Here is a 23,459-nt window from a genome sequence, read left to right on the forward strand (position 1 = left end):
GCATTGAAACATGTAAAATATCATGTATGAAACGAGTTGCCAGTCCAGGTTTGATGCACGATACTGGATGCTTGGGGCTGGTGCACTGGGACGACTCAGAGGAATGGTATGGGGAGGGAGGAGGAAGGAGGGTTCAGGATGGGGAACACATGTATACCTGTGGCGGATTCATTTTGATATATGGCAAAACCAATACAATATTCTAAAGTTAAATAAAAAAATAAATAAAATGTAAGATAAGAGAATCAATTTATTAAATTCAATTCATGAACTTCTCCCTCATGATTCTTATTTAGTAGATTTGGGACGAATTTGAGAATCTGTATTTTTAGCGAGCACTCCTGGTGGTAGTTTGTCGAATCCAGTTTGAGAAACCCCATTTTCTCTGACTTTAAGTTCATTACTTCTCAGCACCTTTGTCTCCTATTCAAAGGTAATGTTCTTTTTAGGATGAAATGGATGACGGTACCTGGCACACAGTAAATTCTCTGTAATAAGTTAGCTTGTTTTTATTGTACTTAGTGGTTGATGTAATTTCCTAGGCTATCAGCAGTGACTATCGTCAATTCTATATTTCTGTCCTAGTGAAATGATACTGTGTAATAAGCAAAAGATACTTCAAAATGAAAGATAACCTTTTGCATGTGAACATTGGTTTTCAATTTGCTTGTATCAGGAAATAGAGTGTGTTCTCCTCCAGCACATTTCTGAAATACCAATTAGCTTACTTACAGTTGGTAAACAGAATTATGTTGATATAATGTAGCTTTATATGTCATACATTCTAGATCGAGGGATAAGACAAGCTAGAATTATAGCCTTGGGTAGGAAAAGATATCCTCAGCTTTAATACTGTCCACTCAACAGGTGCCCTTTTGGCTCAATTTTAAGACAGTTTAAAGAGTAAGTCCCTTATTCAGGGCCTCCTGTCTTGTGTGACTTTTAAATATTTGCCAATTGTACTGCCCCATATGCCCGTTTCAGTGGCAAACCTTTGACTCAAAAGTTTGCCTTTCAACTAGATTTTTTTCCTACCAATTCTAATTAAAATGTCTCCAGTGCTTCTGTTCAATATGTTATTTGTTTGTTTTGTTTTTAACCCTGAGCTTGACTGCTTGCCTGGGTGGTCCTAATTATCTTCCGGAGGAGTACTGGTATTATTTTTTATTAGTGATCCGCTCTCAAAGTCGCTTATGTTTTGAATGGCCTTCCCAGAACCTGATTTCCCACCCCCAGTACTATTATTTTAGGTATGCCGTTTTGTCTGCAATGCGAAGATTGCAGGGTGCATGTATCTTCTCACAGAATTTAAAACCTGATTTAGGAACTTGAACATCTCCTGGTTTGCAGTATCTTCTCATAGTCTCTGGAAGAGACAGTGTGTTCAGTGGTCTATAAATGTACAGTAATGGACTTGCACTAGAAATGTACAGTAAAGTAACTATTTCTTTATGACTACTAGTGTTATCTTTGTTTCTTATTATCCCATTGTGTAAAGCCCACTTGGGATGCTTTTTAAGTTTGCAAGGTTTCTAACTTGTATGTGAATTTCTTCTATACTTATATCAAAAGAACAAAAAAAAAAGTACTTTAGTTCTTGGATTAAATTCAAGTTTAAATTGGATTAAAAGTACATAATAATTTTAGACTTGGAAACAGGAGACAAATAAAATCATTCCTTCACTATAGAGAGATGTTTTCTACAATACTGATTATGATTCTCATATTTGCCACCAGTTCTTGAAAGAATACTAAATGTTCATTCATTTTTCTATGGACCTTTACTTAGAATATTACTAAATCTTAATATAGTTGATAATTATAACATAAATAAATTTTTAAAACAAAATCTGTGAATGTCTTACAGAATTCTTCAACGTAAGGGATATACAATCAAATAAATTCCTGTTATTAGGTATACATTTTCTATTGAAATCTCAAGACCATCATATAAGTATGGATTTGCTAAATAGTGGGGGAATTTCTCTGGGGACCCATTATCTAAATCTTGAAAATGTTCTAAAATCGATTGTGGTAATAGTTTCATACCTCTATGAACAGACTAAAAGTTATTGAATTTACATTTTAAATGAATGAATTGTATAACATGTGAATTATATATCAATAAAGGTATTATACAAATAAAAAAAAATAAATCCAACTACTTTAAAGACAGTATGCTACATCAGATGCTTTCTTAAAAACATACCCCTTGCTTTTATTACAGATCCTGGTCTGCTTTTACCAGAAATGAAACTTGATCTGATAATTAAAATCATTTTATGGATAGAAGCATTATTTTTCATAGCCATTTAAAACATCAGTGGACACTTTTTAGAAGTTTAGAATTTTAAGTTAGATTTAATGAGCTTGAATAATAGTTTTATTTTAAATTGTTTCTCAGTTTTTAAAGTTACTCTTTAAATAGTATAGGCTCTTTCACTTTTTAACTGCATGATTTTCATCAAATTACTTAAATGAATCTGAGTTAGCCTTTCTCGGAAGTGGAGAAAATACACGCGCCTATTCTTGAGTTATCCCATTGGTTAAGTGTGATAATGTGTGAAGTGCTTGCCTAGTAAGCACTATGTAGTATATTTCCCATATGTATTAGCTCTAAATATTATTAGTATCACCATTATTAAATTTTAAAATGATTACTGTATATCTGGTATCTTGCTCTTTGTATATACTATGTTTTCATAACCTAGGCAGTCATGATCTGCTGAGTGATTTAGCAGTTTTTGCTGCAATTGCATGAATTTAACCTGATTTCATGGGATGAAACAGAATGAACACCATGGTTCATGGCTGTCAGTAGTGAAAAATAGCTGGAAATCAGACAAACAGCTTCATTGCTGAGATTGTTTCCGGGCTAAAAGTTCTTCCAACAGCTGTTTGTTTTGGCCATTAATCGGGTCCATTCTTTTTTTCTTTTCTTTTTTTTTTTTTGTTTAAAGCTGGGGGAAATACAATTTTCTTTAAAAAGAGAATATAGGCTGATTATTTCTGAAGTCAGGAAGAATGCCTGTCCTTCTACTATTGTGATCTCTTGGCTGCTTTGACAGTTGGACTGAAGGGTTTTGCTTTTGTTCTTTTTCACTCGCAATGCTCAGACTCAGACTGCTCTAGTGAGAAGAAAGAGTAAATCTAGGAGCTCTTTAATCCTAGAGAAAGAGCTCTGTAGCAGTTACCTTCAAGAAAAGTTTCCTCCCCAAAGGAGTATTTAATATTACATGGGCAGTGACGCACTGAACAGAGGAGAGAGAATGAATATATGAGAGAATGAAAACATGAGAATTCAAGCCAGCAAGAAAGAAACTTAACTGAAGATGAAGGGGAGTTTTGCCTCTTCCTGCAAGTTATATTATTAGTTTTTGTTTTTTGTTTTTTTTTTTTTAAATCACGATGACTGCTAGTTTTGTTTAAAGTATTTGTTCTGGAAATACTAAAGTTGGAGTCTACCAGACTGAGGTTAGAAGCATTTTCTTTGGCAGCAAGAAGATACTTTTATAGAAGCCATGCCTGTACTTGGGGTTGCCTCAAAACTAAGGCAGCCAGCTGTTGGGTCAAAGCCTGTTCACACTGCTCTTCTGATACCAAGTCTTGGCACCACGGGGCCACAACGCTCTTCTTCGAGACCTCTGGAACTAACTGAATTAGAGAGCTCAATGCTTTCTTGTCAGCTCACCTTCAAATCAAACTGTGAATCTGAAGAGAAGAAACCCCTCCAAGGAAAAGCTAAGGAGACAGAAGACAGCAAGGTTAGTGACTAAAGGTTACCTGCAGACTTTAAAGCTGAAATGCAAATTTCCTGTTAGGTAGAATATAAAGCATGTTGTGAATTGGGGAGCAGCAGAGGAATATGGGTGTAAAAGAGTTAAACAGTTTGTATAGTCAAAAGGCCTATGTACAGTTGTTGTAAAAGTGATGAACAGACTTCTCTGAATATGCCTGTGTTATCAGAACTACTTATTGATGAAGTGCCTTGTGAAATCCTAGATATCTCTCTTACTGAAAATCATAATTGATCACAAGTATGAGGTAAAGGGAAGCTATTTTTCATATACATTATGAAGTAAAAATAAGATTTATTTGTGAAAAGTCATACAGACACCATCACTTTTCTCTAAATCATTTGCATTTTATACACTTTCTGACTGGATATGTGAATCCTAGCCTGCTTAATTCATTACAATATAGAAGAAAAGGAAATATGATTTTCCTTGATACTGCACATTTGTCTGGGTTTTCACTTGTAAATTGAAACCCTGGTTTTACTCATTACTGACATCTTTTTCAGTCATTTAATTTATGACATTTGTGAACAGTAGCTCTTGGGTTTTAAACCATACTACACTCGTTTTCTCTAGATGCTGAAGGGTAACAGGACTCTTTAGTTGGTGAACTTCGCAGGAATTCCTTTATACCTTGCATCACTTTTTAATGCAGCATTAACTTAGGATGTCCAGCTTTACAAAGTTACCTCTCTCATCTCTGACTCCTTTGGGATGAGTTGATTTTACTCTCCCACCCAAATGTATGTTAAAAATAATTTAAGAAAAAGTCTTTGTACAGAAATCAGCTGTACAAGTTAAAAAGAAAGTCACCCTTTTGTCTGAAATGTCCATTCTATCCTCACTTGTTCTATCTTCTCAGGTACAGCGAAGTGCGACTTTCTTCATAAAGTCTCTGCTAATTACCTTTCCTGTCCCTCCATCTCCTGTTGTTCTTTATCTGTAGCAATGATTGCAACATCTTGATCTATATTGAGTTTTAATTATCTGGATAATTTATTTCTATCCCCACTAAACTGAAAATATATACAGCCCAGGACTGTATTCTCTGTTACAGTTTCCTCTCCTCAATCCCTTTATGCCTAACAATTAAATAGTCATTGAATGGATTAACTCATGAATGAATGAATCACTGAATGAAAAGACAGTTACGCTGAGAAAGATTTAGTTATGTTCATGAGTCTCTTTGGATCATCCGCCTGTAAAACATATGGCTTAGAATGAATGATTTTTAAAGTACTTCTAGTTCTACAATTATTCCTTTTATGTTTTAGGACAACATCTTCTACCCAACAAAAATCAGTTAAAAGAAAGTAATTAATTTCAGGCTTAGTGTTCTCAGCCCAAAATAAGCATTTCAAGGTGAAAGTAGGGAAGTGTAAACTACCAAAAAAGACTAAAAAAATATTTAACTTTATGAAAATAATTAAAAGCAAATGGATGTCATTCTCTTCTAAAATTCCGTGTGCCCACAATGGCTTGTCTGATCTAGATGGAAGAGAAACCACTTTTCTCCCCTGACCGTGGCTATAATCTCTGCAGGTTTAGTCCAACTTGTACTTTGATAAATGGTCTTGGCCTAAGACTCGACCACTGTAAGTACTGTTCACAAGAGAATTTTGGTTGGTCTCTTTGGTTAGTGAACATATCAGTCATACATCTGATATTCCAATAAGACTCTGTGGTAAGTAATGTTGTGTTTATAAGGATGTTTTTACCATGTCACTTATCAGATTAAAAAATTTTCAATCAAATGTAAAGAATGCCTGGTCAGCATTCCAGAATATTTCTAAATGTTAGGAAAGAATAAAGACTTACATAAACCTTTGAAAAAATTGAACTGAAGAAAACAGCAAACATGATCAAGGTAGCTGTATTAGAGAAAATTAGATGTGGCTACAAATTGTTTTAAAAAAAACTCAACAATAGCAGAATTCAAATAGGGGTTTCTTTCTCTTTCATTTAAAGGCTATCTGGAAGTAAGTACTCCATGACTGGCAGGGGGACTTCACCAAATTGTCAGGGATCCAAGCTGTCTCTTTTTTGTTCATCACCATTTTGGTATCCATGTCTCAGTCTTGAGTGGATAACTGACTTTCACTCAATTAAAAATACATGTCCTATTTCATTAAGGATTCTTCCACATCCATTTGGCCTATTTTGTAGTTCCAAGGCCTTATCTAGTTGTAGTAGAGACTGGAAAATGTAAAGTTTATTCTAAGCAACCGTGTGCCCAACTAAAAATTATGGGTTCTATTTCTAAGGAAAAGAGACCATGGATAGTACCCACGATAGATGACTATCATTAAGAAACATTTATGTGGAGTATTTGGCCAGTCCTTGTACTGAACAGCCTCACAGTTTGGTGAGAGAAAACAAATCTGGATATGACAGTGTCAGAAACGGATCTTCAATCCAGTACTCCCTTCTCCTATTCTTGTTTTTTATTAGTGTACATGCCAACATTCCAGGCATCTAATCTTGATTTCCTAGTCTAACTTCTGATAATAAACATTGCTATTCCATGTTCCATAATTTGCTAGAAATTGGAAATTTTGCTTCTGTACTGCAGCTTGTATTTATCCCCTTACACACATCTTCATTGATCCCTTTATGCACAAGCTTGACCTTTGTTAAGTTTTCTGTCAGTTATTGTAATAATTCCAAATTGGTCCCTTCCCCAGGGATTCTCTATCACATCTATTCAAAACATTTACCATTCTGATTAAAAAAAAAAAAAGACTTTAGTTACTTCTCCTGTCTTATATTTCAGTCCTCCGATTGGTGTCACTTCTATCTTCGCTCCATCTGGCTACTCTTTTTCTCATGCTTGCTTGTCCCAACCTTTTTCAGTCAAATTAGACTCCCTGTCCTTTTTTTTTTTCTTTTTTTTAATTGAAGTATAGTTTCTATACAATACTATATGTTACAGGTGTACAATATAGTGATTTACAACTTTTAAAGATTATACTCCATTTACAATTATTATAAAATATTGACTATTTTTCTCATGTTGTGCAATATATCCTTATAGCTTATCTTATACCTAATAGTTTGTATTTCTTACTGTATTATACCTGTGCTAAGTGTACTAAAGTACCAAGTCACTTTCAGTCATGTCCAACTCTTTGCAACCCCATGGACTGTAGCCCACTGAGCTCCTAGGTCCATGGGATTCTCCAGGCAAGAATACTGGAGTGGGTTGCCATTTCCTTCTCCAGGGGATCTTCCCCACCCAGGGATGCAACCTGCATCTCTTATGTCTCCTGCGTTGACAGGTGGGTTCTTCCTAGCAACACTGGGAAGCCCATACCTATACCATACCTACTGATACTCTCTACCTTCCTGGGCCCACTGGTAATCGCGAGTTTATTCTCTATGTCTGTGTCTGCTTCTTTTTTGTTTTACTCACTGGCTCAGTGTGCTTTTTAGATTCTACATACAAGTCATACCATAGGATATTTGTCTTTGTCTGACTTATTTCCTTAGCATAATGACCTCCAAGTACATCCATGTTGCTGCAGATGGCAAAATTCTACTCTTTTTATGGCGGAGTAGTGTGTGTGTGTGTGTGTGTGTGTGTACACTGCATTTTCATTGTCCACTCATCTATTGATGGACACTCAGGTTGCTTCCATATCTTGCTATTGTAAACAATGCTCTATGAACATCGGTGTGCATGTGTCTTTATAAATGTGAGCTTGGGAGATTTTCCAAGAGTGGAATTGCTGGAACATACGGTAATTTTGTTTTTAGTTTTTTGAGAAACCTCAATACAGATTTCCACAATTTACATTCCTACCAACAGAGTAAAAGGGTTCCCTTTTCTTCATATCCTTGCCAGCATTTGTTATTTGTGTTCATTTTGATGATTGTCATTCTGACAGGTGTGAGGTGATAGCTCATTGTGGTCTTACAAAATAAATAGCTTTAATTACAGATTTCATGTCCCAATTTCATATTCCACCATGATATTTCAAGGATTTATACTTTTTTTCTGTCTACCTTTTGTTCTGATTTTCAACTTTTCTTGAACTTTCTAGTGTCTTTCCTCATATGGATTTGCTTTTCTTTTCTTCCTAGGTGTTCACCCAAATGAGAAAGAGAGTCACTTTGGTTAGGAGATCATACTTAAGAATCTGGAGATTAAGGTTAAGGAAGAGTATTATACATTGTCATGCTTCAGCAAATAGCGTGTGATTAAGTATTAGACATCCCTGTTCATGAAAGTTCCTTAAACAATCTACCACTGTAAACTGGCCTTCACTTTTAAATGCCCAGCCTCCTTTCCACTTGATCTGTCACCTACATATTACTTCTATTCTCATTTTTAGTTTCTTTCACACATGGCTTGTTGACCCCTTCTTTCTTAGATTACATATGCAAACTAAAGTTTTTTTTAAATATTATTATAGAAAATAATTTTTTGAGCATCTACCTTGTACTTTGTAATCACAATGGTGTGATCACTCAGCTAGAGCCACACATCCCGGAATGAGAAGTCAGTGGGCCTTTGGAAGTATCACTGAATAAAGCTAGTGGAGGTGATGGAATTCCAGTTGAGCTATTTCAAATCCTAAAAGATGATGCTGTGAAAGTGCTGCACTCAATATGCCAGCAAATTTGGAAAACTCAGCAGTGGCCACAAGACTGGAAAAGGCCAGTTTTTCATTCCAATTCCAAAGAAAGGCGATGCCAAAAATGCTCAAACTACCGCACAATTGCACTCATCTCACATGCTAGTAAAGTAATGCTCAAAATTCTCCAAGCCAGGCTTCAACAGTATGTGAACTGTGAACTTCCTGATGTTCAAGGTGGATTTCAAAAAGGCAGAGGAACCAGAGATCAAATTGCCAACATTCACTGGATCATCAAAAAAGCAAGAGAGTTCCAGAAAAACATCTATTTCTGCTTTATTGACTATGCCAAAGCCTTTGACTGTGTGGATCACAACAAACTGTGGAAAATTCTGAAAGAGATGGGAATACCCGACCATCTGACCTGCCTCTTGAGAAATCTGTATGCAGGTCAGGAAGCAACAGTTGGAAATGGACATGGAACAACAGACTGGTTCCAATTAGGAAAAGGAGTACGTCAAGGCTGTATATTGTCACCCTGCTTTTTTAGCTTATATGCAGAGTACATCATGAGAAACGCTGGGCTGGAAGAAGCACAAACTGGAATCAAGATTGCTGGGAGAAATATCAATAACCTCAGATATGCAGATGACACCACCCTTATGGCAGAAAGTGAAGAAGAACTAAAAAGCCTCTTGATGAATGTGAAAGAGGAGAGGGAAAAAATTGGCTTAAAACTCAACATTCAGAAAAATAAGATCATGACATCTGGTCCCAACACTTCATGGGAAATAGATGGGGAAACAGTGGAAACAGTGTCAGACTTTATTTTGTGGGGCTCCAAAAACACTGCATATGTGACTGTAGCCATGAAATTAAAAGACAGTTGCTCCTTGGAAGAAAAGTTATGACCAACCTAGACAGCATATTAAAACGCAGAGTCATTGCTTTCCCAACAAAGGTCCATATATTCAAAGCTATCGTTTTTCCAGTAGTCATACATGGATTTGAGAGTTGGACTATAAAGAAAGCTGAGCACCGAAGAATTGATGCTTTTGAACTGTGGTGTTGGAAAAGACTCTTGAGAGTCCCCTGGACAGCAAGGAGATCCAACCAGTCCATACTAGAGGAAATCAGTCCTGAATATTCATTGGAAGGACTGATGCTAAAGCTGAAACTCCAATACTTTGACCACCTGATGCGAAGAACTGACTCATTTGAAAAGACCCTGATGTTGGGGAAGATTGAAGGAGGGAGGAGAAGGGCAAGATGAGATGTTGGATGGCATCACCAATTCAATGGACATGAGTTTGAGTAAACTCCGAGAGTTGATGATGGACAGGGAGGCCTGGTGTGCTGCAGTCCATGGGATCACAAAGAGTCAGACACAACTGTGTGACTGAACAGAACTTAACTGATCTTGTACTTTATAGGAAATTTCTCATTTTAGTCTCCCAGTGTTTTAAAGATGGCATTGTATCCACATTTACAGAGGATTAAACTGAGGCCTAGATAAGAGTGGGAAACCAGCATGGGATCAAACAGTTAAGTACCAGTGTCAAAATCCAGAATTTGAATCTAGATTTGTCTCTGCAGTGACTTTTTTTTTTGCCTTTACATTTTATTCTCTCTTCATGATATACTTTCAATATTCTATTCATACTTTTTTCTCCAAATTTTACCTTTTTTTAAAACACTTACTTCCAAAGTCAAAGAAAAGAATAAATAAATTGTTGTGCAGGTTAAAAGGAAGGAAAGTTTACATTCAGTTGTGGAGATATAAAGAAAGTACTTGTACATGATAGAGTGGAGGTTTGATTAATATTCTTACCCTGTTAGTTGCAAGAACAGTCAAAGCAGAGATCACTTCTTACTATTTTGTTCCTATAGTCCCAAAGCTAATGCTTTGAAAACAGAAGACGCTCAGAAGCATTAAATTGTATATTAAAAAAAAAAAAAACAAAAAACAGAAATTGTGACATAGACAAGAAAATATATGGATAATATTGATAAAGAGGGCAGTTATTTTGTCAGATTTTACATTTGATAGAAATCCTATTTGGCTGGAACATTCAAAAAATACTTCATCATCAAGTAGTTGGAATTTAATGGGCAGATAAGATGCCCATGTAGAGGAGAAAAAAGCATTCTTTTGAGGAGAGGATTTCACAGAGGAATACCAAGTTGGAAAGCCATTATAATTTGAGCAGACTATTAATGAAAAGAAAGTTTAGGGGATCCGATTATAGATGTAGGCAGATAGAGGCATTTGGTAGACAATGAAGGAGTCTCTTCTTATGTAAAAATGAGACAAAATTACACCGTCAATGAGATTTCAGAGAAATCAGAGTGGAAAGGGACTAATATTAACTAATGCTTACAGAGACTTGCTAGATGCCATTTATTGGACTGAGCACTTCATGGAGTATTCCATTCGGTCCTTGCAATAGCTTTATGATATAAGTTCTGTTATTATCCCCATTGTACAGATGAATAAACTGAAACTGAGATTAAATTGCTTACCAGTATCTCAATGTGGCAGAATATGGATTCAGACTAAGACTGTGTGGTTTCAGAAGATGCTGTTCTTACCAGTAAACAACATTTCAACAAGGAGGACTCCTTGTGGTGCCAGGGGAAGAGAAGAAAGGCTATTGGCTGTATTAATTTCTATATGTATTGGTACGGTTTAAGTATTTAATTAGCATTGCTGCTGCTGCTGCTAAGTCACTTCAGTTGTGTCCGACTCTATGTGACCCCATAGATGGCAGCCCACCAGGCTCCCCCATCCCTGGGATTCTCCAAGCAAGAACACTGGAGTGGGTTGCCATTTCCTTCTCCAATGCATGAAAGTGAAAAATGAAAGTGAAGTCGCCCAGTCGTCTCCAACGCTCAGCGACCCCATGGACTGCAGCCCACCAGCATTGCTAGTGAGTTGCACTGGTATGACCAAGTGCCTGGAATGATCAGAAGACAATTAAGTTGACACATGGTCTCCATCAAATTGTTTGAAACAAAAATATTGGTAAATAAAAGAAACCCCATGATAGAAATACATAGCAGCAGATGTCAGTAGAGTAGAGGGCGGTCCCTGGTCTCCAGCTGTTTCCTTCATGGCAAGGATGCCTGGTTGCTGAGGACTGTGGACACTCCTGTTGGCTCGCTCACTCGGCACCACTTGCAGGGCTGGCCAGGCCCACGGCTGCATAGGTCAGCCCTCTGTTCTCTAGATGGTTACCCCTGCTTTGCCTAGTTCTGCTGTGCTTGCACATTTAATTATTTGTATTTAAAGAAACAAGATCATTTATTTTTCTTGTTATAGCTCATGCTCCAAGTTTTATAGTGAAGCCATTAATAGTTGCTTTAATTGTTTTTGTCTTTGTGACAGCAATAGTATAAAGAATATTGTAATGATCTCTGAAGTTTAACTTTTTCTCTACTGGCTGAAGACTCAGATTTTCAGTAGCATGCATTTCTTTCCCTTGAGTAACAATTTATAGAAATGTGACAGTGTAATACCATAATTCATTATTTTAGTTTGTACTTTACAAAGTCTTTAAAGAATTATATGTAATGTTTTAAACATATGTGATTAAATGTAATTCAAAATCTCATACAACTTTTAAATTGTTCTGCAGTTGTCACTATTGAGTGAATACTTGATGCCAGTTAGCTAAATGCATTCTTCTTAGCTTCTTCCTTTCCAGTGCTATAGACGTTTTTTCTTTCCTGTAATAAAAATGAAGGTGCTTAATATATTGTTTATGGAAACATACAATCAATAGGTATGTCATTAATTTGTAAATAAAATAATTGCTCTATAGTTGATATTTATGCTATCATGTCTCCAGGAATTACCCTCAATCTTGAACTTAAAATACTAGCTGGCATAGATAAAAGAACATCAAATTAGGAGCTCAAAGATTTGAATTAAACTTCTGATAGATTTTGAAAGGATAAGTTATTTAAACTCTCTCGACTTCAATCTCTGTATCTGTAAAAAATAAAAGAGAACCGAGGACAGCAGTTCTTGATAAAGTTTTTCTAAGGGTAATAGTTTTATTATATACTCCTTTTATTCTTCTTCGTGATTTTTGTCCTATCCGTTATCACATTTCTCTTTTTATTCAATCTTTCTCTTCAGTGGATTTTTTTGGACCAGTATTTTTCAAACTCATCACATTTTGGACCTGATGATTCTGTGATGCAGGGGAGCAGTCTTACTATCATGGGACATTTAGCATAATTTAGGCCTTTATCTACTGCATGCTAGTATGATCCTCCAGTTATGACAACCAGAAATGTCTCCAGATGTTGTGAAATGTGCCTGTGGGGAAGGTGAAGTCAAAATCAGTTAAGAAGCACTGCTTTAGAATCAGCTTCTGAAAATGCTCAGGTCTTTACGATATAATAATAATAACCACTATTATTATTAATCTTGTAAATGTTAAGTATATTCATTAATTTTAACATTTAATATTTAATGATTATTATTTGCAGATACATTTCTTTAAAGAGTAGTTTGTGTTTATTGCCACTATTCCAAGCTTTACATTTGCTTTACTTTTCTTGATTTCTGACTTTTGTTTTCTGAGAAGTTACTAATGGCTTTTAAAAAGACATCTTTTCTTGGCTCACATTTACTTCTTATTTTCATCCTGTTTGTACCATTTAACATCTGCTGACCACCATTGTCAATTTAGAATACTCTAATATTCACTAATGAAGTGACCCTGGCAAGTCAATTAATACTTAAGCCTCAGCTTCTTCATCTGTAAAATGGAGACAATAATATAAACTAACCACATAAAATTGCTCTGAAGAATAAATGAGATATTTATTGCCTATAAACTGTGTGTCACCATACATAGTTGGTGGTCAACTTATTACCTATTATAATACTCTAAAATACGTAATACTTTAGTATAAAGATTAGCAATATTAAGTATTATTAGCAGAACAAAGGAAATGGTGATTAATTTCCATGTATGAGTAAAGTAACATTTCAACTATGTTTTGAAGACTGAATTTGTTTAGCCAAATAAATACAGAATAAGGAACATTTTAGGTAGAATAGCATCTACCAAGGTATGAAATACTGTGCTGTGGTTAGAAAACTATAGACTATTCAGCAATCCTAAAACATGGATAAGAGAGATGTAGTTGAGATGAGGCAATGGGAAGGTGACATTAAATGCTCAATAAGTAATTTGTACTTATTCTGTAGAGGATAGGGGGAGGATATCAAAGAGACATGATTAAGTCCATATATTAGAAAGATGAGGATAAAATATGGAAATATCCAGTAAAAAGAGAGTTTGGAAATACAGAAGTTTAGGAGTATGTAATGGAGCAAACTTTTGTCTAAAATAACCCTCTCAAGAGTAATGGAAGAGGGACAAGTCTAGTGAAATAAGCTATAGCTTTTTGAATTAACATACTAATTATCAACAAAACACAACATTCTGTGAAGTATTTTAATTCAAACAAAAATTTCCAGTTTATTTAGAAATGATAATTTGTGAATTTGGCAGCAAGTACCAGTTAAAACTAATGATAATTATTTATACTTTCTGAGTACCTACCACATGCTGGATGCTATACCCAATTTATTATTATTACAATTAAATATATGTAGAAACTGAGCTCAGAGAGGTGTCAAAATAGAGCAGGAATGTCAACCGAGGTCTATATGACCCTTAAGTCCTTACTTTTCAATCTCCCTCTCTGTCTCTCTCTGATAACAATTTATAAACCACAGACAAAATCAGTTATTATTTCTTCTTTTTGTTGCTTCAATCACATAATGGGAAAATATAGAAAACTGTGATTCTTGCAGGAGGGCTGAATTAAGTTTTGACAATTTTCACTTTAAACTCTTTGTCCTCCCACTGTTGCTCCATTTGTGCTCTGAGAAACACTTTACTTTGGATTCCTGGTCATTAGAGCCAGTAGAGAAATTCAATATCTGTGGGAGAGATCATTAATTGAACGCATGGCAAGATTTTTCCACTGTTCCCAGTAAACGGAATGATCTGTTAAAAAGTGTTACAAGTCTGCCTGGAGTTGGGAAGATGGTGGCAAAAATTTACCTGCTTCCCCATAAAATAAGATGATACAGTCTCCATCAAAGAGAAAAACCAAACAAAGAAAGAAGAACAGTAGGCCATCTCTTTTTGCTGTATTTTGATGTTTTAAAGGACTCTTGTAGAATTGAAAACCTGTGGGGTGTCACTCCCAAGGGTTCCCATCATGACATGTGTTAAATTTTTTAAACAATCAAAATGTCATTTGGTTAGTTACTGCTGCTGCTGCTGCTAAGTCGCTTCAGTCATGTCCGACTCTATGCGACGCCAGAGACGGCAGCCCACCAGGTTCCCCCATCCCTGGGATTCTCCAGGCAAGAACACTGGAGTGGGTTGCCATTTTCTTCTCCAGTGCAGGAAAGTGAAAAGTGAAAGTGAAGTCGCTCAGTCGTGTCTGACTTTTAGCGACCCCATGGACTGCAGCCTACCAGGCTCCTCCATCCATGGGATTTTCCAGGCAAGAGTACTGGAGTGGGGTGCCATTGCCTTCTCCGTTGGTTAGTTAAGGTAATGCTAAATTCTCTAACAGATAAACTCAACGGCTCGGTGGCTTAACACCGTAGGAGGTTATTTTTCAGTCTTTGGGTTGTTGTATAATATTGGGGTTTGACAAACTGTGGTACATAGGTCAAGTCTGGTTTGGCACCCAAGTTTAGTAAGTAGAGTTTTATTGGGATGCAGCTATCACATTGTTTCCATGTTGTCAATGGCTGCTTTTGTGCAGTGAGACTAGACTGGAGTAGTTCTAATATAGTACGGCCTTAAATATTTACCGTCTGGCCCTTTATAGAGAGTTTGCTGACACAGGTTTATGGTAACTCAGGAAATCAGATTTTTTTTTTTAGCTTGTGGTTGTACCATCCTACCTTTAGCTAACCATAAGTGAAAGAGAGAACATAGAGGATTGTGTAAGAGGCTTAGAAATTCCACAGAACTCACTTCCACTCAGTTCTGTTGGCCAGAGCCCTATCGCAGGATACCTAAGTGCTGGAAAGGCCAGGAAATATAGCCTAGCCACACATCTGGAAATGGTTTGGTGAACTCTTAGCAAGAATTTAGTTAGCCCATGACTGCCTAATTAGTCAGATGTTCAAAATCAGCCAAAATTTGCCATATTAGAAATATTCTCAGGTGCCCAGAAGTGGTTTCCAGATTGTCCAAAAGTTCTTGATATAAGGACATGTCTTTAAGTGCAAAACATTGAATGGGTGGAGGACCATAATTATATTCAAATTACTAAATGTACAGAAAGAAAACACTTTGTATTTAATTCCACTTTTAAAAAATAGACCAGGCCCGTGTACAGAAATGCATCATATATCAGTAATAACAGCGGTGTCGTCACTCTGCAGGCTGCTTCCTGCTTGATGCTTTTGCTACCCATCTTTCGTTTCTCCTGTTCAAACCAGCTGATCCAAACTTACATCCTGAAGGCAACTCTCTTGATCCTGTGCCCTTGTTTCTACTTGCTTTACTGCTCAGCTTGTAGCATTTCCTCTTGCTGGATTTGGAAACTCTCCATCAAGCTGGGAGCCAGAAGGGCCAAAAGACCATCAGATCTGAATTCTAGAAGTGAAATGTAGAGCCGGGCTGGAGTCAGGAAAGGAGTCAGGAGCAGGAAGGAGGCGTTTGGTGGCTTCTAGATGTCCAGTGCGTGGCTGCATAGTTGTGTGAGGGAGTATCTGCTCTCTGGGCCTGAAGACACCACCTAGCTCTGTAGGCACGTTACACGTTGGCTCCAAAGTGGACCTAGTGGCTGTGGATGAATGGGTCATTGACAAATCCATCACTAGCGTTGGAAGAAGCAACTCATATTGCAGTCTTTTCAGACCTTGGTGAGCAAATACAAAGAACAGTGCATAAAACAACCTCTTTTCAAATGCAACATAAATTTCTAAATGACTTAATTGGTCTTTAGATTTAATTGTACATCTGGGACTCTCCACTCGGGTTTATACTTCTCTTTATCAGTGTTTATTGTTTAGCTTTAGCATGGATCAATTTAAATTGCTCAGCTTTTAGGCTCTGAAAAATATGCGGGTAATAGGTATTTCTCTTTATTGCCCCTGAATGCTTACATTTTTAATCTTGCTGTGCCTCTCTGTTTTTGGCCATTTGTTGCATTTCTGCAGAGCAATATTTTTGCCAGAATCATTTGTGTTATTATTTTGACCCATATACTTTTTTGGATTCTGTTTTACATTTCCTTTCTCCTCAAACCATCTGCTTTTTATAGCTGTTTTTTCCTTCCTCTGGCTGGCTTTTTGATATCCACACTTGTGTGTTGCCTTCTCCCACTGAACACAAGGGTTATCATCTCCAACAATACGTTCCCTCTGCTCTTTTCCTCTGATTCAAGCTAAATCTATTGTATTCTAAAACAAGGTTGCTATTTCACAAATAAATCCCTCCAAGTGCTACTTCTGTGTCTGTGTCATGGATCCTATTTCCTGTGTCTATTAATTAGTCCATCATCAACTATTTATGCTTACTATGTAAAAGGAAGTGTGTGTGTGTTTGAAAGCTCATTTTAACATGATGGGCTTTGTGGGAAATATGCTAGCAACAACTGAGTCTTTAGGAATTTATATTTATTATTGAGGGCAACATTAAAATCTTCTTTGGTATTACTTAGAAATATCAGAAACACTTATATTGATAATTCAGGTTTCCAATAATCATAGTGTTTATTATACATTTGAAGTATGTTTTTTTTTTTTCTTTAAATTTCAAACAGGTTTATTCTCTTCAGTTGGGACAATCAAAAAATGTCTCCAGACATTGTGTTTCCCCTTGGAGTAGGAGGAATTGCCCTCCGTTTAGTGCCACCAGTGCAAATCCTGTCTCTCTTGGGAAAAAAAAATGCTTTAGTAGAATTAAAAAAAAAATGCAACATAACTTCAAAACATAGGATCATAAGAAGGAAAGAACAATAGAATAAGATAAAGCTAGAGGAAAGACTGGTGTATAAAATTTGTTCCATGATGTTTTGTATAGTTGCTAAAGGTCATCTACACATTTAGATCTGAGCTTTGGAGCTGCTGATACGTGAAGGTTAAAGCAAGTGATGTTATTATCAATGCCCAAAGCATGAGCTAATATTTCTTTAGGAGATTCACATCTTTGTCTGCTCTTTGGTGTGCAAGAAAAATTTTGTAGGGGCATAGGGACATCTTACTGTATAATTTAAATAACAATTTTCCTGATACCATTTTTATTCCAAATTTTACTTATTGTTTTCTCCCCTTCTCCTTACCTTCTATAAGGAATCATTAAGATGAAAAAAATTTCAGTCCACATAGGTGAGTGACTATATTGGTTTTCGCAGAACTGTCCTGATTTTTAGCTCTGAAAGTTTTTGTTTGGGGAATCTCTCAGTCCAGGGCACAGTGGAATGGTGGGTCACCCTAATTCTGAATCCAATGTTCTTATTTTTCTCTTTACTTTTATTTCACTTTTATCTCATTATTAATTCTAATTTGGTAGTAGTTGAAAATGTATTTTATATTTATTGATTTTAAAATATCACCTTATTTAATTAAGGATTCGTTGTCAGACTCAGTTGGACAGACCATGTCCTTTCTTGAATGCCAATTATTCAGATTAGAAGTCGTTTCTGTGGAGGTTTTAGTTGTTCGAAGAATGACTCTCTTGTTTTGAAGTTCAGGTGTTTACATCTGCTCCTTCACACCTCCGCCATTTTCGCTGCTGCTGCTAAGTCGCTTCAGTCGCGTCCGACTCTAGTGCTGGCAATACTGAATGCCCTGTTGTTTCATTTTGTGTGAAAGACTCAGGGTTGTCAGTGAAACAAACATAGTTCCCTGCGTCCATCAGGTGATTTCCAACAGAAGTTCCATAGTTCTGAGTTGAATTTGGAACTATCTTGAGGTTAATTTGTGTTCTCTCCACACTCAGAAAAACAGGACTTTTCAATATACTTCAGCAGTGTCTTTCTTCATAAGACAGACAGGATGTGGTCTGGGAGAAAGTCCACACTTTTAACAATAGCTCATTGACAAAAACTTGGGGAAGTACAGAGAGGAAGAGAGCATCTGTCTACACCCAGAATTATCAGAAGCATTTGTGCGTGTGTGTGTGTGAGAATCTTAGTTTTCAGAAAAATGTCTTTTAAGGTCACCCGTTTACCCCCTGTTTTTATTGGATGAGGAAGATTGGCTTCAAGATAACACAGCATTTTAAATTCAGGGAGGAATTGCATCACACTTTGTCTAGTTATCCCAGGCAGAAAATTAATTCCCTCAGGCACTAAACACATTTTGTTTAGCTCTTATGTCTGGTGCGTGTGAGGCAAGCTGAGAGAATTTAAAACGCAAGAAGATAAAATCCAACTGAAAGGTAAGACTGCAGAGGTTTCAGCAAGAAAGAAATCCTTTTAGGCCAAGAGTGGGCCAGGTGTCGACAACTATCTACAACTCATTTTGGGGGCGATTTGAGAGAAGATGCTGCTTGGAGTAAGGGTATCACACGCACTGATACATCCCTTTCTCTTCTGCAGCCTTGATCAAACAGTCATTAAATTTTTAATTAAATTTAATATTTTGAGGATTTACAAGAAAATCTCAAACATCATATCCCTGTGTTTGTTCTGTTGCATTCATAGTTTGTTTTGCCTTCCAGAGGATAGTTCCTGTCTATATCCACCCCCTCACAGTGGTGACTTGTCTGAACACATTCAGTGGAGCAGCTGCCATTGAGTTGAAAGAGTTAGAGCGAGTCCCAATGTCTGCCTTGTCTTTTGTTTTCTTCTTTTCATGTGTGGTTGTGTAAAACTTTTGTTCATGTCTTACCACCTGGATCCGCTGGTGAATGTGCTGCTACTCTCCAAAGGACTTGGCTATGGGTACTTCCTGTTGTATAGTGGGCTTTCATTTACAGGACATCTGTAAAACCACCGCATGAATTAGTCATAATAGCAAAAATGGCATTCTAATAAATATAGTAAAACTTCAGAGGACATACTTGAGCCAGGAGAAAGTCCCCCAAACAGATGTGATTTAAGATGAGTAAGCCATAAGTCAAGGTGTGGGTCTTATACTCTCTACCAGAAAACAGCACTTGGATTTCCTGGCAATGCAATTATGTAATAACTGTGGTTTCTTTCTGTAAACTGTGTCTCAGACAGGGAGGAAGAAGGAACCAACTGGATTGTGTAACTATATAAATAGAAACAGCCATGTTAAAATAACAGGACTGCTCTGAGTAAAGCCTATGAATGTTGCTACTAGCTGCAAAGCTGGGCTGCTGAATGAATATAAAATCCATTCTGTGGAGTATATCTCAGGTTTGCCCAAGAATACTTAATGGGAGAAGTCAGTGAGAAGTCCTTACCCTCCTTGCATTGTATGCCAAGTATTTTAGTTTAAGTAAATGAAAATTTTCTCTGCTAGAAATAGTCAAGTTGAAGACATATTGGAAATTTGTCCTCCAGTACGAAAAATAAATAATGAGCTCACACCATTTTTAATACAGCACATAATTTACTAAACACTTGGAAGAGTTTATCCTGGCAGTGGTATAAAGGATAAAAAGGCACCTATCATCTTATCTATTGAACAAAATGTATGCAACTTTTGCCATATGCTTCTGGAACACTAGATGATTTAAACTTTACTGCTGTTCTTTATTTTAGAGGGCAGAACCCAGGTAAATAGAGATAAATTTCTGTAATAAAGACTGAACCATCAGTCTTCTCAGCATGATGCCATTCGATTAGATATGTGTTCCAAAGAAAGAGACTTGCTATGTTTGCCAGTTTGCTGAGGTTTATAGATCGTAAGTTTTGACTCTCTCAGGCATGACTGTACAATAGCAGTATTTTCTGTGATTTTTGTGACTCTAAAAGTGATACTAGTCCTTCCTAGATGCTGTTGTCCAATTAATCTTCCATAGCACATCTGGGAATCTTGGCGTTCATTCAAAGTTCTCCCTTCAGATCGGATCAGATCAGATCAGTCACTCAGTCGTGTCCAACTCTTTGCGAACCCATGAATCGCAGCACGCCAGGCCTCCCTGTCCATCACCAACTCCCGGAGTTCACTCAGACTCACGTCCATCGAGTCAGTGATGCCATCCAGCCATTGATTCCTCTGTTGTCCCCTTCTCCTCTTGCCCCCAATCCCTCCCAACATCAGAGTCTTTTCCAATGAATCAACTCTTCGCATGAGGTGGCCAAAGTACTGGAGTTTCAGCTTTAGCATCATTCCTTCCAAAGAAATCCCAGGGCTGATCTCCTTCAGAATGGACTGGTTGGATCTCCTTGCAGTCCAAGGGACTCTCAGGAGTCTTCTCCAACACCACAGTTCAAAGGCATCAATTCTTCGGCGCTCAGCCTTCTTCACAGTCCAACTCTCACATCCATACATGACCACAGGAAAAGCCATAGCCTTGACTAGACGGACCTTTGTTGGCGAAGTAATGTCTCTGCTTTTGAATATGCTATCTAGGTTGGTCATAACTTTCCTTCCAAGGAGTAAGCGTCTTTTAATTTCATGGCTGCAGTCACCATCTGCAGTGATTTTGGAGCCCAGAAAAATAAAGTCTGACACTGTTTCCACTGTTTCCCCATCTATTTCCCATGAAGTGATGGGACCGGATGCCATGGTCTTTGTTTTCTGAATGTTGAGCTTTAAGCCAACTTTTTCACTTTCCACTTTCACTTTCATCAAGAGGCTTTTGAGTTCCTCTTCACTTTCTGCCATAAGGGTGGTGTCATCTGCATACCTGAGGTTATTGATATTTCTCCCGGCAATCTTGATTCCAGCTTGTGTTTCTTCCAGTCCAGCGTTTCTCATGATGTACTCTGCATATAAGTTAAATCTGAATGAAATGAAATTTCTCACTTACACTCTAACTTTAAGAAGAGTCCTATTTGATTCATGTTTATATCCCCTGAGATTCCTAATATAACATTTTGCATGCAGTAAGATTTAGAACATATTTTTGAGTTAAAAAATTAGTAATGGCTTTTACCATTTGCCTTGTGATGGTTTTGTTTCAAAAAGAGTTACTGTAGAGTATTCATGGTTGCTGCTACTGCTGCTAAGTGGCTTCAGTCATGTCCGACTCTGTGCGATCCCATAGACGGCAGCCCACCAGGCTCTCCCTGTCCCTGAGATTTTCCAGGCAAGAGTACTGGAGTGGGGTGCCATTGCCTTCTCCTATTCATGGTTGTTTGGGTATAAATATTGGCTCTACTGTTTGGGTATGTTTCTGCTCTTTTAGTGATTGAGGATCAAAATCTTCTTAATTCTGGCTTTAGTGTAGTGTTCTAGTCCATCTTGAGTGACTCTATCCCAGTTCAGTGATGGTTTCATAAGTCTCTATATCATCATACATATAATATGAATAGGACTTTCCTGGTGGCTCAGATAGTAAAGAATGTGCCTCGTGCAGGAGACCTGGGTTCAATCCCTGAGTCAGGAAACTCTGCTGGAGATTGAATAGCATTCCACTCTAGTATTCTTGCCTGGAGAATTTCATGGACAGAGGTTCCTGGTAGGCTATAACCCATGAGGTTGCAAAGAGTCGGACATGACTGAGTGACTAACACACACACATCATATGAATAGTGGAAGGGATAGTGGAGGGTCTTCTAATACAAGTTATCTGTTTTTTGTACCTTGATAAAATCAAGACCCAGTGAATTGAAATGGCCTATCTTAAAGCCATATCATCTTAAAAAGTGAATATACAAATCTTTGACCTGAGTGCCCCAGTTGTTGTTAACGTTTATTTAGGTTGCCCTAAGAATCCTGCTTGAGAAAAATGAATATGATTCTAACATCAAATCCAAGACTCATTGTTTCATAGGAAGCCAGCCATAGCTTTGTGCTGGAGGAACAGTAGGGAGATGGGAGATGTTCCAAGCAAACTCCCAACACTTCACATTGTCTTGGCATTCTTTGATTTCCTTGTCAGTTAAAACATAATTGATGAGATCACTCTATTTAGCAACAATGTCCATGCTCTATCACCAGGGTAGGCTTATGGATGTTAACACAGTTTTCCTTGTCTAGGATGATGTATGATCTGGTTCGTCCTGTAAGTAATCACATCCATTGTAGTGCAGTAAATTCAGCCAAGTGCATTGTAATTTATATGTTGGACTTACAAGGCTTTAAGATACATTACTTTCTCCAATGTGTCAGTTCAGTTCAGTTCAGTCGGTCAGTCATGTCTGACTCTTTGCGACCCCATGAATCGCAGCACGCCAAGCCTCCCTGTCCATCACCAACTCCCGGAGTTCACCCAGACTCACGTCCATCGAGTCAGTGATGCCATCCAGCCATTGATTCCTCTGTTGTCCCCTTCTCCTCCTGCCCCCAATCCTTCCCAGCATCAGAGTCTTTTCCAATGAGTCAACTCTTCACATGAGGTGGCCAAAGTACTGGAGTTTCAGCTTTAGCATCATTCCTTCCAAAGAAATCCCAGGGCTGATCTTCAGAATGGATTGGTTGGATCTCCTTGCAGTCCAAGGGACTCTCAAGAGTCTTCTCCAACACCACAGTTCAAAAGCATCAATTCTTCGGTGCTCAGCCTTCTTCACAGTCCAACTCTCACATCCATACATGACCACAGGAAAAGCCATAGCCTTGACTAGATGGACCTTTGTTGGCAAAGTAATGTCTCTGCTTTTCAATATGCTATCTGGGTTGGTCATAACTTTCCTTCCAAGGAGTAAGCGTCTTTTAATTTCATGGCTGCAGTCACCATCTGCAGTGATTTTGGAGCCCCAGAAAAATAAAGTCTGACACTGTTTGCACTGTTTCCCCATCTATTTCCCATGAAGCGATGGGACCGGATTCCATGATCTTCGTTTTCTGAATGTTGAGCTTTAAGCCAATTTTTCACTCTTCACTTTCACTCTCCAGTGTGTAAGAAAATATAATTTTGCATTTTCTGTAACACATCTCACATTACTTTCAAACGTCAATTCCTGTTGCTAGTGATAGAAAAGGAAATTGATGATGATGGGAGAA

General features: G+C 37.4%; 1 protein-coding gene across 4 annotated transcripts in view; it reads left to right on the forward strand.

Moving 5' to 3' along the window:
• Positions 1-23,459, forward strand: part of NAV3 (neuron navigator 3) — an 898,556-nt gene that overhangs the window by 513,714 nt on the left and 361,383 nt on the right. For 2 of the 4 annotated variants that reach the window (XM_010833876.1, XM_010833879.1), the window contains exon 1: positions 2,881-3,764. The exons of 1 other annotated variant lie outside the window; for it this stretch is intronic. In XM_010833876.1, the coding sequence (XP_010832178.1) occupies positions 3,522-3,764 (243 nt within the window). In that variant the 5' untranslated portion in view covers positions 2,881-3,521. Of the gene's footprint in view, positions 1-2,880; positions 3,765-23,459 lie in introns of those variants that run through there. One more of the 4 variants, XM_010833877.1, reaches the window with a different exon arrangement.

Source organism: Bison bison, unplaced genomic scaffold, assembly GCF_000754665.1.
Source record: "Bison bison bison isolate TAMUID 2011002044 unplaced genomic scaffold, Bison_UMD1.0 scf7180017863950, whole genome shotgun sequence".
NCBI lineage: Eukaryota > Metazoa > Chordata > Mammalia > Artiodactyla > Bovidae > Bison > Bison bison.